Genomic DNA, 15213 nt, shown 5'->3' on the forward strand with positions numbered 1-15213 from the left:
TCATACCATAATATTTTCAGATATCTTTATCTGTAAATGAATAGATTCTTTCAACTTTTCAGAACCATTCCAGCTCTAAAATGCTATGAATATGGCTGGAACCTAAATCTCTTGAATGACCATATGTGTCTAATTATAATACCTTTTATAGAAGTTATAATTAGCATGTAAATTAATTTTAAACATAATGATATTTTCAAATAAACCTACAGTAATTCAATTAAATAGTCTTCATTTTTATTTAAAAATTGTAATTTACAAAATTATTCAGTTATGTTTTTGAAATACAATGTTTCAGTACCAGTCTCACCAACAATATCCACCTCCTCACAACAAACTTCCCAGAGGCTATCTTACCACCATCACCCCATCCCAGCCTGCCATTATAACAGTAATCTTTCTATATTTGATTGTTAAAGTTTGGGTCTCATAGTTTTATTGTTATTGATTCTGTGTCTTGAATAATTGGTTCTGTCCTTTCCTCACTCCACCAATAAAACTGAGTTTCTTTAGACCCTGTCCCATATTATTTCACATCTATCTTTCTGTTAAACTCAATTTCTTTCTTCTATTCACTATATTCTGGGGCAAGGGTATCTATAACATCTATTTAAACCATTTCATTACTTCATGCAGTTATTATAAATACAATATATAAGTGACATCATCCTATATTTAATCTCTTTTGTCTGGCTTACTTTATTTAACATACTATCTTCCTCTTTCATTCATGTTACAGAGAATTACATGGTTTCATCACTCCTTACAGCAATGTAGTATATATATATATACATACATTTATGATCCATATATATATCCATATATATACATACATATACCACATCCTCATGATCCACTCATCTGTTGTTGGACATCTATGTTCATTCCAACTTTTAGCTAATGCATTGAGTGCTGCAATGACTAGTCTTTAGAATGCTTTATATACTTTTGAATGAATTTTCTTCTTTCCTGCAAATAAATACCCCAAAGAGGGTTTGCTGGGTCACATAGCAGCTCAAATCTGACTTTTATGAGAACTCTATACTGTTTACAATAGGGTGGTTGGACCATATAACATTTCCACCAGCAGTGTATGAGAATTCCTTTTTCACCACATCCCCACCAGCACAGATTGTTCCGGTATTTTTAATATATGCATGCTCAGTGGTTCGAGACAATATCTCATTGCCATATTTATTTGGATATCCCTAATAAGTGATGATGAGCATTTTTTTCATTTGCTTTTTAGTTATCTGCTGGTCTTCCTCAGAGAAGTGTCTGTTCATTTCCTCTCCCTATTTTTATGAACATTTTAGAATTTGGGGGCCTAATCATTGTGAGTACTTCATATGTTCCAGATATAAACCCTTTATTTGATATGCTAATAGCAAATATTTATTCCCACTTAGATGTCTTTTAGTTTTAGCTTGTGTTTCTTTTACCATACATCATTTTCTTTGTTTTGTGTAGCCCCATATATTCAGATTTGATTCTGTAGTCTTCAAAATTGGCATCATATTGTTGAAGATTCCTTTAAGTCTAGGTCTTAGAGGGTTCTGCCTATGTTTTCATCAATGTAGTTTATAGAATCAGATGTCAAGTGTGAATTATGGATCCAACTTTAATTTCACATGATTATTTAATTGTCCCAACACCATTTTTTCAAAGGCTATCTTTATTCCAATTCAGGTTCTTATATCCTTTGTCAAAAATTATTTGACATTGGGGCCTGAACAATGGCTCAGTGGTAGGGCGATTGACTTGCACTTGGCTGGCCTAGGATGGACCATGGTTCAATCTTCCAGAGTCCCATATGGTCCCCCAAGCCAGGAGCAATTTCTGAGCACATAGCCTGGAGTAACCCCTGAATGTCACTGGGTGTAACCCAGAAACTAAAAAAAAAATTATTTGATTATATATTTGGAGTTTGTCACTGGCTATTTTATTCTGATCAATTGCTCAGAAAGTCTATCTTTGTTCCAATATCATAATATTGTGTTCACTATGGCTTTGTAATACAGTTTGAAGTTATGCCTCCCATTTCTTGCTTTTTTATTATGGTTTTTGTTATCCAGGGTCTTTTATGGTTTGACACACACTTTATAATAGACTTTTAAACCCTTGAAGAATTTTGTCTGAATCTGAATAGAGATTGCATTGAATCTAGATAGTGCTGGGAATCAAACTGGGGTCGTCTTACCACTGTGCTATTTATTGCATCAACTCCAGAATGCTGTCTTTTTTGGGGGGAGGGCACCTTTTGACGCTCAGAGGTTATTCCTGGCTATGTGCTCAGAAATCGTTCCTGACTCGGGGGACCCTATGGGACGCTGGGGGATCGAACCTCCATCCATCCTAGGCTGGCGCTTGCAAGGCAGACATCTTACCTCTAGTGCCACTGCTCTGGCCCCAAGCCAGAGTGTCTTTTAAAGAACTTTAAAAAAAATTATTATTTATTTGCTGTTGTTATTATTGTTTTTATAATCAATCATTTCTTCTAGCTAGGCTACTATGTTTGATATTATTTTATCTAAATTGATAATACTTTTTGTTATTACAAAATATAATCAGAGAAGAAAAGCAGTACATTTTAATCCTTTGCAATTCACTTGGTTTACTGAATAAAAGAGTAGCACAACTTAAAGATATTATGCAGGAGTCCACACTCTAGCTACCATATAAAAATATTTATTAAATTATTAATTTAAATTAACTAAGCAGTATTTTCTCATATCAGGTTTGCACATTAGTTTTGCATATTAGATGGGTAGAAAATAAAAACCAGTGAAGTAAGGGGCCGGAGAGATGGCACTAGAGGTAAGACGTCTGCCTTGCAAAGGCTAGCCTAGGACGAAACATGGTTCAATCTTCCAGCATCCCATATAGTCCCCCACAAGCCAGGGGCGATTTCTAAGCACATAGCCAGGAGTAACCCTTGAGCATCAAACAGGTGTGTCCCCCCCCAAAAAAAAAATACCTAGTGAAATAAGAGAAAGCAGTGCAGCACAGTGCTTCAATTACTGGTTCAATTTAATAGTTTGACTTCTTGACAATTTGGTTTTCAGCTAGTCATTAACATACCTTTGTTTCAATTTTTATAAATAATTTTTATAATATTTAAATAAAGTTAGATAATGCTTATAATCAATTCAACCCAGTTTTTCATTGTCATTAATATTGTTATTCCTCATAATTAAACTGTTAGAAACCTTTCACCTTCTAAATGTCTAAAAAATCTAGTGTATAAATAGTAATCAAGTTTATTTTAGAAATAGAATTCAAATCACTTAAATTTTTATATTTATAAGTCTAGAAATGTAAGCAAATATTCTTGGAAATAAAGACTGATTAGCCAGTATTTGAAGTAGGGATAATAAATGACAGTAAAGAAAATGATCTTGGTTGATTATCTATGTATGTCTTCAAATATTACTTCATCAGAAATTGCTGTCATCAGATGAGTTCTCAAGAACATGTGGAAAATTAAGAAAGGGGAAGAGGAAAACCAAAGAACAAAGATATTTTCCTCCTGAGATTCCCCATCACAAAAATGCTAAGAAAAATATCTCTAGTGAATGTGCTAACAGTGAAGAACAAACTGGGGCCTCGGTGGACCCCTGGGTCCTTCAAACTCTTGGGTTAAAAGACTTCAACACTATTGATGACACCATGTCAGCTAACTACAGTGCCTTTTCCTCTCATCCCAGAAGAATCAACGGGATAGTTCCCCAATTTCCAGATGATGCAGTTGCTATTGAACATTTCCCCAGAGAGAAACTGCCAGGTGACTCTGAAAGCAATGAAGCCACCCCTTTACACAGCACTGCCTGCCACACAGAAGATTTTTACTTCCTTTCTCAGCTTCCAGCTTCCACAGAAAGGTTGCAAACTCCGACCTACTATACTTCTCATGTATCACCTAATAAGACAGAGATGGCTTTTTCCACTTCCCTGAGTCCTCACTGTAATGTTAAAACTCATTCCTTTCACCAGGGTCAAGCTTTTGTCCGTAGAGATGAGGAAGGAGGCTGGAAGTTTACTTGGGTCCCTAAGCAGACTTAAACTTAGTGACCCTTCTTATATCACGAAGGACTACCATAAACTCTGTTTACAAAGATCTCACTTGCACTTGAACCTACGTGGAATATGAAAGCTGTTCTCCAGGCTCTCTCCTGTAATACCACTTGCAACAATTCAATAAAATCTGCTGGGAATCATCTCCAAGAATCCATTTTGAAACATTCCTGTTCTTTCATCTGAATTAGACCGGTTTTCACACCAGCCCGGACTGTTGATGTCTTTCCTTTGCTCTTTAAAAGGGCATTTCCAATTACCTGTATATTCCCCTGAGACTTTCGTGTACTATATCAATTATGCTGAGTTCAACAGCTTATTTTCATTCATTGAACAGTTAAATATTCAGTTTTTGCCTTTTTACTTTTATTTCTCTCCTGCCATTTTTTCTGAAAATAAATCTTAGAATAAATGATACAACCATCCATATATTCACTATAAAATGTTCAAGTAGCTGGGGGTGAGGAAGAAATTTGTTCCTTTGCTTACAGAATTTCTTAAGACATAGTGTCATAGTGTGTGTGTAACATATGCAAGATATTCTACTAAGTTGTGTGTCTCAATGGGGCTAATCGCCTCTTTAAACATTTGTAATTCTACAGACAACTAGAGCCATTGATAAAGTAAAGTTTAATGAGATTTTAAATGACTATGCTATGTTCTTAATTTGTCAGTTTCTATTGGCATCTAACATTTTCTTTCTCTCTCTTTTTGTTGGGGACACAGTCAGTCATTTTCAGGGATTACTCCTTACTCTCTGCTCAGGAATCACTCCTTAGGAAACTGGGATATTGAGAATCTAACCAGGTTTGATCACAGGCAAGATAAATGTCTCAACTTTGTTCTAACCTCCAACCCTAGCATTGCATCTTTAACCAACAAGGATCAAATAAAAATATTTTTGATAAACTAGTGGTAAAGAAGAAGTCATCATCCTAATTTACTCAGATGCCAAATATATCAGTTAGAAATTATAACTAAACCTAATTCTGCCATTGTCTCTACATTCATTATCAGTCTATTAAATTATTGACTCACCTCAATGTTTGACAGTGTGAAATAGGTAATGATAAAATAGAACAAATTAGACATAGTGACCACCCTCATGAGACTTTCTCAAGGTCAATGACTGTGACCTGAAGAAAGCTACCTCTTTAGCATGAAGATTTGGTTATCCTAGCTATAAAATATAGGTTAATAATTCATAATTCCTCAAATTGAGGCTGAGTGCCATCAGCTTTACTCCAGTGTTGTCATAACAGGTAAATACTCTATTTAATTTCATGGACTTGTAAGGTAATACCTTGGCTGTACTTTTATATAATTTTTAAAATGTGAACCATTTGTAGTTAATACTAGAAGGCATTGCTTTGTTTTAAATTTTTCTGCTCTGAGCAGATTAAATATATATGTGTGAGTTTAATTTAATTCTAATAAATATTAATTTTTGCTAGAGTACCTGAATTAATAGAAAAGTTGACATCAAGAAGTTCACTTTACTCAATTAAAATTAAAAGTATGTTAATTATCTTAGTAACTTTCCTAAGCCTCTTTTGGGAAGCTTTTGGGAAACATATCAAGTTTATTTTAAATAAAATTTTGAGGGGACTGAATTTCACTTAGCAGAAAGACCTACCATGGTTATATTTACTAATTTTTTGTTTATCGCTATTAATATTTGTCATCCAGTTCAATGAGTGACCAAGAACATGATTCTGCTGTCTGCTGATTTTTGATGTTTGCTTTATTTTGGGAATGTAAACGATCTATTTTTACAGTTTTGTTATTACCAATTGTCTTTATAATTTCCGAGGAAGAATTCAAAATAATGGCATTATAACAAGAATTTGTTTTTGTTATGGGGCCTCACCCAGCAATGTTCACGGGTTATATCCTTATTCTGTGCTTAGAAATCACTCTTGGTGGGTTTAGGGAACCATGTAGTATGATGGAGATCAAACCTAGGTTAGCCATGTGCAAGGCAAGCATTCTACACCCCCACTGTACTATCACTTTAGCCCTATAACAAGAATATTTTTATAGATTGGGGATAGATAGGACAAATTATGCTTTTTTTAAATACCAAAATTCACAAATTTCTTTTAAAAAGAAAACCCTCACAAATTACTTTATTGGGGGTTATTTTGAGACATGTATCTTGGTGGTACTTAGGGATTGTTTACTCTGACACCATAAATCAAAGATCCCTCTTGGTGGTGCTCAGAGGACCATTTGTAGTATGGAAGATAAATTAAAAACTAAAGTCAATTACAAAGAATAAGAGCCCTAAACCTGGTACTATTTTTCTGGCCCCAAATGTATGTTTTATACTACAGTAATTGGGACCCCAGTGGATATAATTTATCTATTCAAATGGAAAAATTTAAGAGCTAGAGCTAATTATATCTTAATACATTTTTAATTAAAACATTAAATAATTATTTTTAAAATCTAAATGATCAAGCTATAGAGAAAAATTGATTTGTTAATGTACAACTTGCATTTTATGTGCCCTATTAAGTTTTATCTCATGAGACTGTACCCAGGCTTAGCAAAATGCATTTTGTACATAAAAGAAAAATGAGACAACTTTTAAGTATATCTAGGTTTTATCCTAGTTTAAAGAAATTATAGTATCCTTGTGATAAATTATGATATCTTAATCTGACAAGTTATTGCATGGATATCATAATAAAGTACAAATATTACAGATAAAAATATAAAAAATGAGTACCATTTATTATAATCATATTTACAAACATTTTGTCTTTATTAAAATTAGAGTAGAAATTATTTCGTTAATATTTGAAAAGAATATTTCTCTCACCAGATCCTATATTCTAACTTTTATTGTTTTATATACCATGGTAACTGAGAAATTCTATATTACTATTTTACTCTCATGTAAGAAATGAAAGATGAATAATTCTTGTTTGTGATAAATATTTTATATTGTGCATAATATTTAAAAATGAATTTTCTTCTATGTTTTTACTACAATTTAATTGATTTGTTATACAATCCAATTGCTATAAATCATCTACTATGTACATAATATTAATACCCTCTACATTTAGGATTTCATTCTTTGCATTACATGGAATATAGCAATGATATTTTCAGATATTAAGAAGTGATTGGAAGGTCAAGTGTTTTGAGAATTCAACTTTCTCTCACCTAACCTCACATGAAAGTTAGAATCCAGTATAATTTAAAATGTTGATACTGGGGCCAGAGAGATAGCATGGAGATAGGGTGTTTGCCTTGCATGCAGAAGGATGGTGATTCAAATCCCGGCATCCTATATGGTCCCCCGAGCCTGCCAGGAGCGATTTCTTAGCATAGAGCCAGGAATAACCCCTGAGCACTGCCTGGTGTGACCCCAAAACCAAAAAAAATGTTGATGCTGTTTCAAAATATTAAATTTAATATGAAAATGGCTGTTTTTTTCTTACTATTCCCTGAAAAATAAGAACAATTGGAAAGATTTGCTTATGCAGTTGACACTTAATGAAGGGTATTATTTAAGTCAAAGTAATACTGACCTGCAAATCTCAAAGTTTTAAAGAGAAGATAATATGTCACAATATTTTCCTAGCTTCTTAAATTTTATCATAACTCAACATGTGGTCACATAATTTAAAACTAAATTTCTTTGTGATTTGCAATTAATAGTAATCAATATATAAGACTTGTTTTATATAACTATAGCTGGAATTAAGTAAATATTTTTCCAGTGAAAAGGACTGGGTATTGACAACTTTAAGAAGCCCTTCTCTATTTTCAATATAAACAAAATTTTTTAAAGTGTGACAAATGTATCAATAGTCAATCTTACATGTAAAGGCAATATCTACTATATTCTATACTCAGAGGTAGTGTTTTATGAGTTTTACTTATCTATAATAATTTACATGTTTGTAAGTTTGAGTTACGCAATTATATAATTGTTTCAGATTACCAAACTATTCACATAAGGTAAATATTATACATCATTTATTTTTTTCACCAAAACAAATAAAATTGGTTTATAAACTACATAGATAGTATGATTATAATTAATGGTATTTATCATATTTTGTCTACATATGTGATCACATGAGAATTATTTGATACCCAATTATGTAATTCTTACATTGGATATTATCTAACTATAAACTATAACTTAACTCTTAATATAAATATTTATGAAATTTTGTGATTTCAGTTATTTCTAATTATATGTAAGAATAATTCTGTATACATTTATGTTAATAAATAAATTCCAAACCTTATTTAATCTTACATTTACTCTTATTTTAGTTTTTTTTATTTTGTTGAATAGTTTAACAGATTAATTAATACTTTTATTTGTTCACTTCTGGCATAACTTCTATATTTTGGAAAATATTATGATGGTATGATTGAATCACTTTTTAAGAAATATTTATTACAACACTTCCTTACAAAGAAAAATGAGAAAAAAGAAAAATGATAAACTATGTGCTTAAACTAGCTTGGCTATATATAAAACAGAACAGAGTATTAAAACAAGGACATAGTTATTTCTTATAATTATAAATGTCTGTTTTAAATATGACCATGGAGGGGTTCAAACAATGTTGTCAGAGATGTGATTTAGGAATTCAAGAAATGATGAATGAATTCTGGAAAGACATTAATAATGAACTCCTTAAACTAACAGCATGGAAAAAATGAGGACAACACAATGTAAACTTGAAGAGCTGCAAGGTATAGCTCATAGATATTGTCATGTTTTATTATATTTTCATTTTCTTGACACTTACAGTGTCCTCAAAATAGGAGTGTACTGTGGCTATAATAAATAGAGGGTTAAGAATTTCGTATTAATCTTAGTTTTTCTATGAGCAATTATTTAAATTTAAGGATATCATATCTGCATATGAAACTGTAAACAGTTTTGTTTACTTGTTTCTACTGAGGATACTTCATAGATCCGTATTCCTCTACAAAATAAAATAGAGAAATAGGGTTTCAGACATGCCAATCAATCATAAATATTATGAATTCCATTTAGTTTTCTTTGAGGAACATTTTAATTTTTGTTCTTGTAAGCAACTTTAACCTCACTATGTGACCTTTAAATATAGTTATCATCAGAATCATCATCGCAAGACAGAAATATTTAAAATTTCATTTTATATTTAAAATATTTTTCTTGGGTTTTGGGCCACACCCGGTGATGCTCAGGAGTTAGTCCTGGCTATGCACTCAGAAATCACTCCTGATTTGAGGGACTATATGAGATGCCAGAGGATCAAACCACGGTCTGTCCTAGGCTAGCGCACACAAAGCAGATGCCTTACCACTTGTGTTACCGCTCCAGCCCTATAGTTGAAAATTTTAATTTAAACTTTTATATTAAGTGCTTGTAGTGCTAAGTAAAGTTGACTTCTTATTCTATTTTCTAAGCTATTATACACACATATAATTATAGTCTATAGTTGGCTACAGTCTAGGTCCTAGAAATAAAAAGTAATCTAAAATATTTGCTTACATATCAGATAGCTATTTCATCATTCAGAAAAATTAGTGTACTACTAACTCAAGGACAGGCCAAAGATCAGAATACAAAGTTTGAAGTACAATTTATACAGAACATGTATCTTTTCATCTCAGAGTAAAGTTGAAAAATCATATATTGTGTTGAATCAGTGGGAACAATGTCTGAACTTGAAATAAATGAACTATTTATAGATAGAATAAGATGGAAAGGGTAAACTACACAGGGTTGAGATTCTTTTTTTTTTTTTTTTTTTTGTGGTTTTTGGGTCACACCCGGCAGTGCTCAGGGGTTATTTCTGGCTCCAGGCTCAGAAATTGCCCCTGGCAGGCACAGGGGACCATATGGGGCTCCGGGATTCGAACCGATGACCTCCTGCATGAAAGGCAAACGCCTTACCTCCATGCTATCTCTCTGGCCCCCCAGGGTTGAGATTCTTAGTGTGTTTTTTAAGAAAAACAGCAACTGGGTCCAAAGTGACAGTATAGCCCTTTGGCTGTTTACGTTGTATGTTGTGGACCTGAGTTCAGATCACAAAGTTAAGATCGGACCACATGTCGTATCCAGAGTAAGCCAAGAGTGATCCCTGAGCACAAAGCCAGAAGTATCTTTGAGGAAGCACAAAGAATAAGAAATATAATAAAATAAAACATATAATAAAATAAAAAATATAATAAAAATAAAACAAAACCAATTTAAATTTAAAAGGAAGTAAATCCATTTTCGATTGATCTTAATGATAGCAAAAATCTCTCTTTTTACCCTTGACATGAATAGATTTTATTTTTCTACATAAATTATATTAGGTCCTTTCTGATCAACTTTTTAATCTTAATTTAATTTAATTTAATTTTTGTTTTGTTTTTGGGCCACACCCGGCGGTGCTCAGGGGTTACTCCGGCTGTCTGCTCAGAAATAGCTCCTGGCAGGCACGGGGGACCATATGGAATACCGGGATTCAAATCAACCACCTTAGGTCCTGGATAGGCTGCTTGCAAGGCAAACACCGCTGTGCTATCTCTCTGGGCCCTTAATCTTAATTTTAAAAGAGAAACTAATCATTGCAGAAACATATTTAAAATTTTGATCCCATACTTTCCAACAACACAGGGAAAATTCTATCCTTTCATTTTTGAAAATCAAGGGTTAGATGATATCTTTTGAAGGACACAGCAGATACTTTTTCCACCTAGCATATTTATTACAGATTACAGTGTAAAACAATAGAAGTTGAAAAGAGCTCTTAATGGTAAATTGTTGTTTCAAGATAGTCCTTAATATCTAATGGCTGCGCCCTATGGGATGAAATCCAATAGCTCAGATTCTTAGGAGTTTTTTAAAAGCAATGTTTCCTCAGAGTATTCCCATTGCCCTGAAACTTAAAAGAAGGAGAAGTCATTTAATGAGTGCTAAATTCAAAATCAGAACCCTTCATTAGAATCAGGCAAAAGGCCCAAATGCATCCTCTTTTCTGTGTCATTCTCTTGAGATTTACAACCTCAGGAGAGGGTCAGAGTCATTCTCCCTCGAATCCTCCCCCCTCACAGCTGATTCACCATGGGCAGAGCTTGCAAGAGGCACCTGTATCTCCTTACCTGGTGCTGTGCATGCCTCCCAAGCATCTCAGCCTTCTTTAGCACTAAAGTACCATATATCTAAAGTTATCCTCTCTTTTTTGCAGTCCACATAACCCACCCTGTTTTTCTCATTTTTTTATTTCCACAATAGTTTTAATTATTATGATGATCTTATTTTTGAATTATAAAGGATGAATTAGATTTATCTAAGCTATCTTTTTAGCAATAGTGGAAAAAATAGGGCTGAGGATACAAATATTTAGATATAAATAAGTATCTTCCGAATGACATGAGATAGGTTTGTAGAAGTTTGCTTAATATCTATAATGTTAACTAGAAATTTTCAAGTTAATAGATTAAAATATAAAGACTCACTGCCCTTCCTTCTATTTGGTGCTGTTACATAGAAAGAACTCTAGCCAACAATTAATTTTCTTCACTCACACAGGCCCTCAAGATTAATTTAATTTTCTACAGCTCAATGTATTCATATGTTGTATAAAAATGCTTGCTGTATCTCATAACTTTCTAAAAAAATTCTCTTTTAAGAACCTTCTTTGAATTAATATTTTTAACTGCATCTTTCACACAGATGTATTTAATTTAATCATTGAGTGAAAAAATTCATACATATTAAGATATATTTAATAGTATGTTTAACAGTATGTTTGTTAATGATTCCATTAAATACATTCCCATTGTTTTTCTATTATGTTTCAGATGCAAATTTGTGCTTTAGAGACTATAATTAATGACTTAAAACAGAGTTTACATATCAATGATAAAACCTAGAAAGGACTTGCTGAAGGTATGATATCAAGATATTATTTGAAAGTTAGAACTAATTAATAGATATAGAAAGAACAAAAATTGTATTTAGTTGATGTTTTCTCATAACCATGATTGTTCTCATGGGTTTCCTGTTTTTTACTGAGGTGCCATGATTTATAAGATTGTTAATGATAGTTTTCTACATGTACCATTTATTTCACCTCCATACTGTTCACCAAATGTAGGATATAAATAAATATAGTAAGGGAGGAAGAACGCAATTTATACTTTTCTCAATTTAACTTACATATTATTTATTTGGGGAGAGGGGTGAACTACATCTGTCAATATTCAAGATTTAAGATTGATTCTGTCCTCTGAGGTCACTTTCTGATGGCATGGAAAAACCATATACAATCTTGGGATCAAATTGAGAACAGTCACATCCAAGTCAAGCACTTTAAGCCCTGTACTCTCTCTCCAGCCATGCACTGATTATTTATTAATTTTATTAAAATGTGTTATTAAAAATGGCTTCCAGAGGCTAGAACAATAGTACAATTTATTTTTTTTTACACAAAGCTGATCGAGATTTGATCCCCTTAACCTGGAATAACTTCCTGTTTAAATTTTTTTTAAATTTTTATTGAAACCAATGTGAGTTACAAGTCTTTTACAATTATATTTAAGGTACATCATGACAGTGAATTAGAGCAATTCCGACCACCAGTGTTGACCTCTCTCTTCCACTGCTTCCAGCACGCAACTCACACCTCCACCCCAGTCCCCTTGAGTACCATTGTAACAGGCCCCTTTTGTGTATAGCTTGTAGTGTGAGACTCTTATTTCCCCTGTCACTGATCCTGGGTTGACTATTTAGGTGTGATCATTTTTTATTTCCACTCAATGCTCCTGAGACCGCTTTGCCCCTGGTACCAGGCACTTTTTTTTTTTTATCAATTTGTAGGAAGACATAGAATATAAGGTAGAAAAGATGATTAATGTTCTATGTTTCTGTTAAAAACAGACAAATGTTTGGGAGCTTGACAACCACAACTGAGCAGAACATTCTGGCACCATAAATAAAGACTTTGGGGTTTGACAATGAACATGGTTGGTCTGTGGTTGGTCTCATGACAGTATGCTTCAAGGCTGGAGACACTCTGTATCTCTTAGGTCAAGGGAATTTCTTTTCTAATTTCCCCAATACTTAATATGCCTATGCAAAACATAAAATAAAATAAACAAAATTTTGCCATAGGAAGTTTCTAAATGCAGAACCAGTAGTGACTCCTCAGCATTGCCAGGTATAAAACTAAAATAAATTTCATATAAAATATCAATGACTATTCTTTGTAGTGCTATTCATTAAGCATACTCAATTATAATTTTTCAAAGTTTGCCAATGAAATTTTTACATTGCATATGCATATATTTATAAACTTTAATTTTTATTTTATCTGGTATATAATGAGTTATAAATTATAAAATTTAAATATAATTATTTTTATTATATGCTGTTAATAAAATGCATGTATAGATAAAGTCAGGAATAAAAGTAAGCAATAAAATTTCTTGGGTACAGAGTAGTTAATAAAAAATTACATAATATTTTTTCTTTTATTTATATTCATATCTAAACCAAGACAATTTTAGAAAAGCTAAAGAAATAGTTAAAATAATGATGGGTCTATGTTGAATTTTATATATTAATGTAATTTTCAAGTATGCAATTAAAAACACAAATGATGGATGGGTCTTAGACATTTAAACAACAAATACTTGAACCTTTTTTTCCTGGGTGTTAATTTTTAAATTTTGAGAAATAAAATCTCTATATTCTTAGTTTATTCATAGCTATCAATTAATTAATTATTAATTATATAGTATTTAATTAGTGACACTATATCAAATTTCAAATATTGTTTTTCAGAATTTATAAACTAAGATGGCTAATAATGAGGTCAGAGGGATAGCCCGGTAGGTAAGACAACTGCTTTGCAGAAGGTTAACCCTGATTTTATTCCATCACCACATATGTCCCTTCAGTGTTTCCAAGTGTGTGTCCTGAGTACAGAGCCAGGAGTAATCTGTGAATACTGCCAACTGTGTTCTATCCCCTTGTTCCCTCAAAGAAAAGATGGGCAATGCACAGAAATATTGATAATGTATAGAATTTCTCTCAAGTAATAAGTAGTAATTTCTGTTAAGAAATATGTATTAATTTCTGCTACATAGGATATCAGAGTAGTATTAATTAAAGAAATGTGTACATAAACACAATAAGCAAAACTAAATGTGTGCAAGTCTGTGGGTTTAAAATGCATTATATAATATACAATATTTTGAAGGAAGTAGGAGTTAAATTTACTTTACTATGTAGGGGGAACATTTATTTCCAGGATAGCCAAAGGAACACAGGGCAGAAACCTTTACATCATTTATATTTCTGACATTTTCTTTCTTCAACAAATCACCAGTTTAAGAACTACTTTGGGCATGTGGGCTCACATACTTGCCTATTTTCACTCTTTTCTATATATACCTATCTATTCATTTACTACTATGTTGCGCAAAAAATACCTGATAGTAACTTTAATCTAGGTTGAAAGATGAGAGGGAGAGTATTTCCAACCACTTAAAATCTGATTGACCTCAGCAATGCATGAGTAAGAAAGGTGAACTCAATTTTTCAAGTAAATCATCAGACAATAAATTGAAAAATTATATCAGCCTGGTCATGGATCATATTTTTTTAGTACTGGTCCATTACTTTCCATTTGATTGCATGAATACATATAATACCCATTATAACATAAACCTATGTTATCTGATAGAATATATATACGACCAATAGAAAAAATAAGAAAGAGAAATTGTATTTAAGATCCGAGACTGCTTTGATTCTGGATTCATTCTCCAAGAACCATGAGGCGCAATAACCAAGCATAGGCACGAGAATGAAAACAGCCCTACTGAGTGAGGTGTGTTCTGCCTATCAAACAGAAGTCTTAAATTAATAGAATTAAACTTACTGATTGAAGTAATTGTTGTTGTTTTAGTTTTTGGTGTTTTTTTTTATTTTTTGGTTTTTGGGCCACACCGGTGATGCTCAGGTGCTACTCCTGCCTATGCGCTCAGAAATTGCTCTTGTCTTGGATGCCTTGGGGATCGAACTGCAGTTTATCCTAGGTCAGACACATCCAAGGCAAATGCCCTACCGCTGTGCCATCACTCTGGCTCCTAAAATCATTGTTTTAAGAAAAA

General features: G+C 32.6%; 1 protein-coding gene across 1 annotated transcript in view; it reads left to right on the forward strand.

Moving 5' to 3' along the window:
* Positions 1-4165, forward strand: part of GMNC (geminin coiled-coil domain containing) — a 37947-nt gene extending 33782 nt beyond the window's left edge. The window contains exon 5 of the mRNA XM_049775992.1: positions 3442-4165. Coding sequence (XP_049631949.1) covers positions 3442-4062 — 621 coding nt within the window. The 3' untranslated portion in view covers positions 4063-4165. The remainder of the gene's footprint in view (positions 1-3441) is intronic.
* The last annotated feature ends 11048 nt before the right edge of the window (positions 4166-15213 follow it).

The sequence above is a fragment of the Suncus etruscus genome, chromosome 6, assembly GCF_024139225.1.
Source record: "Suncus etruscus isolate mSunEtr1 chromosome 6, mSunEtr1.pri.cur, whole genome shotgun sequence".
In the NCBI taxonomy this organism is placed as follows: Eukaryota; Metazoa; Chordata; class Mammalia; order Eulipotyphla; family Soricidae; genus Suncus; species Suncus etruscus.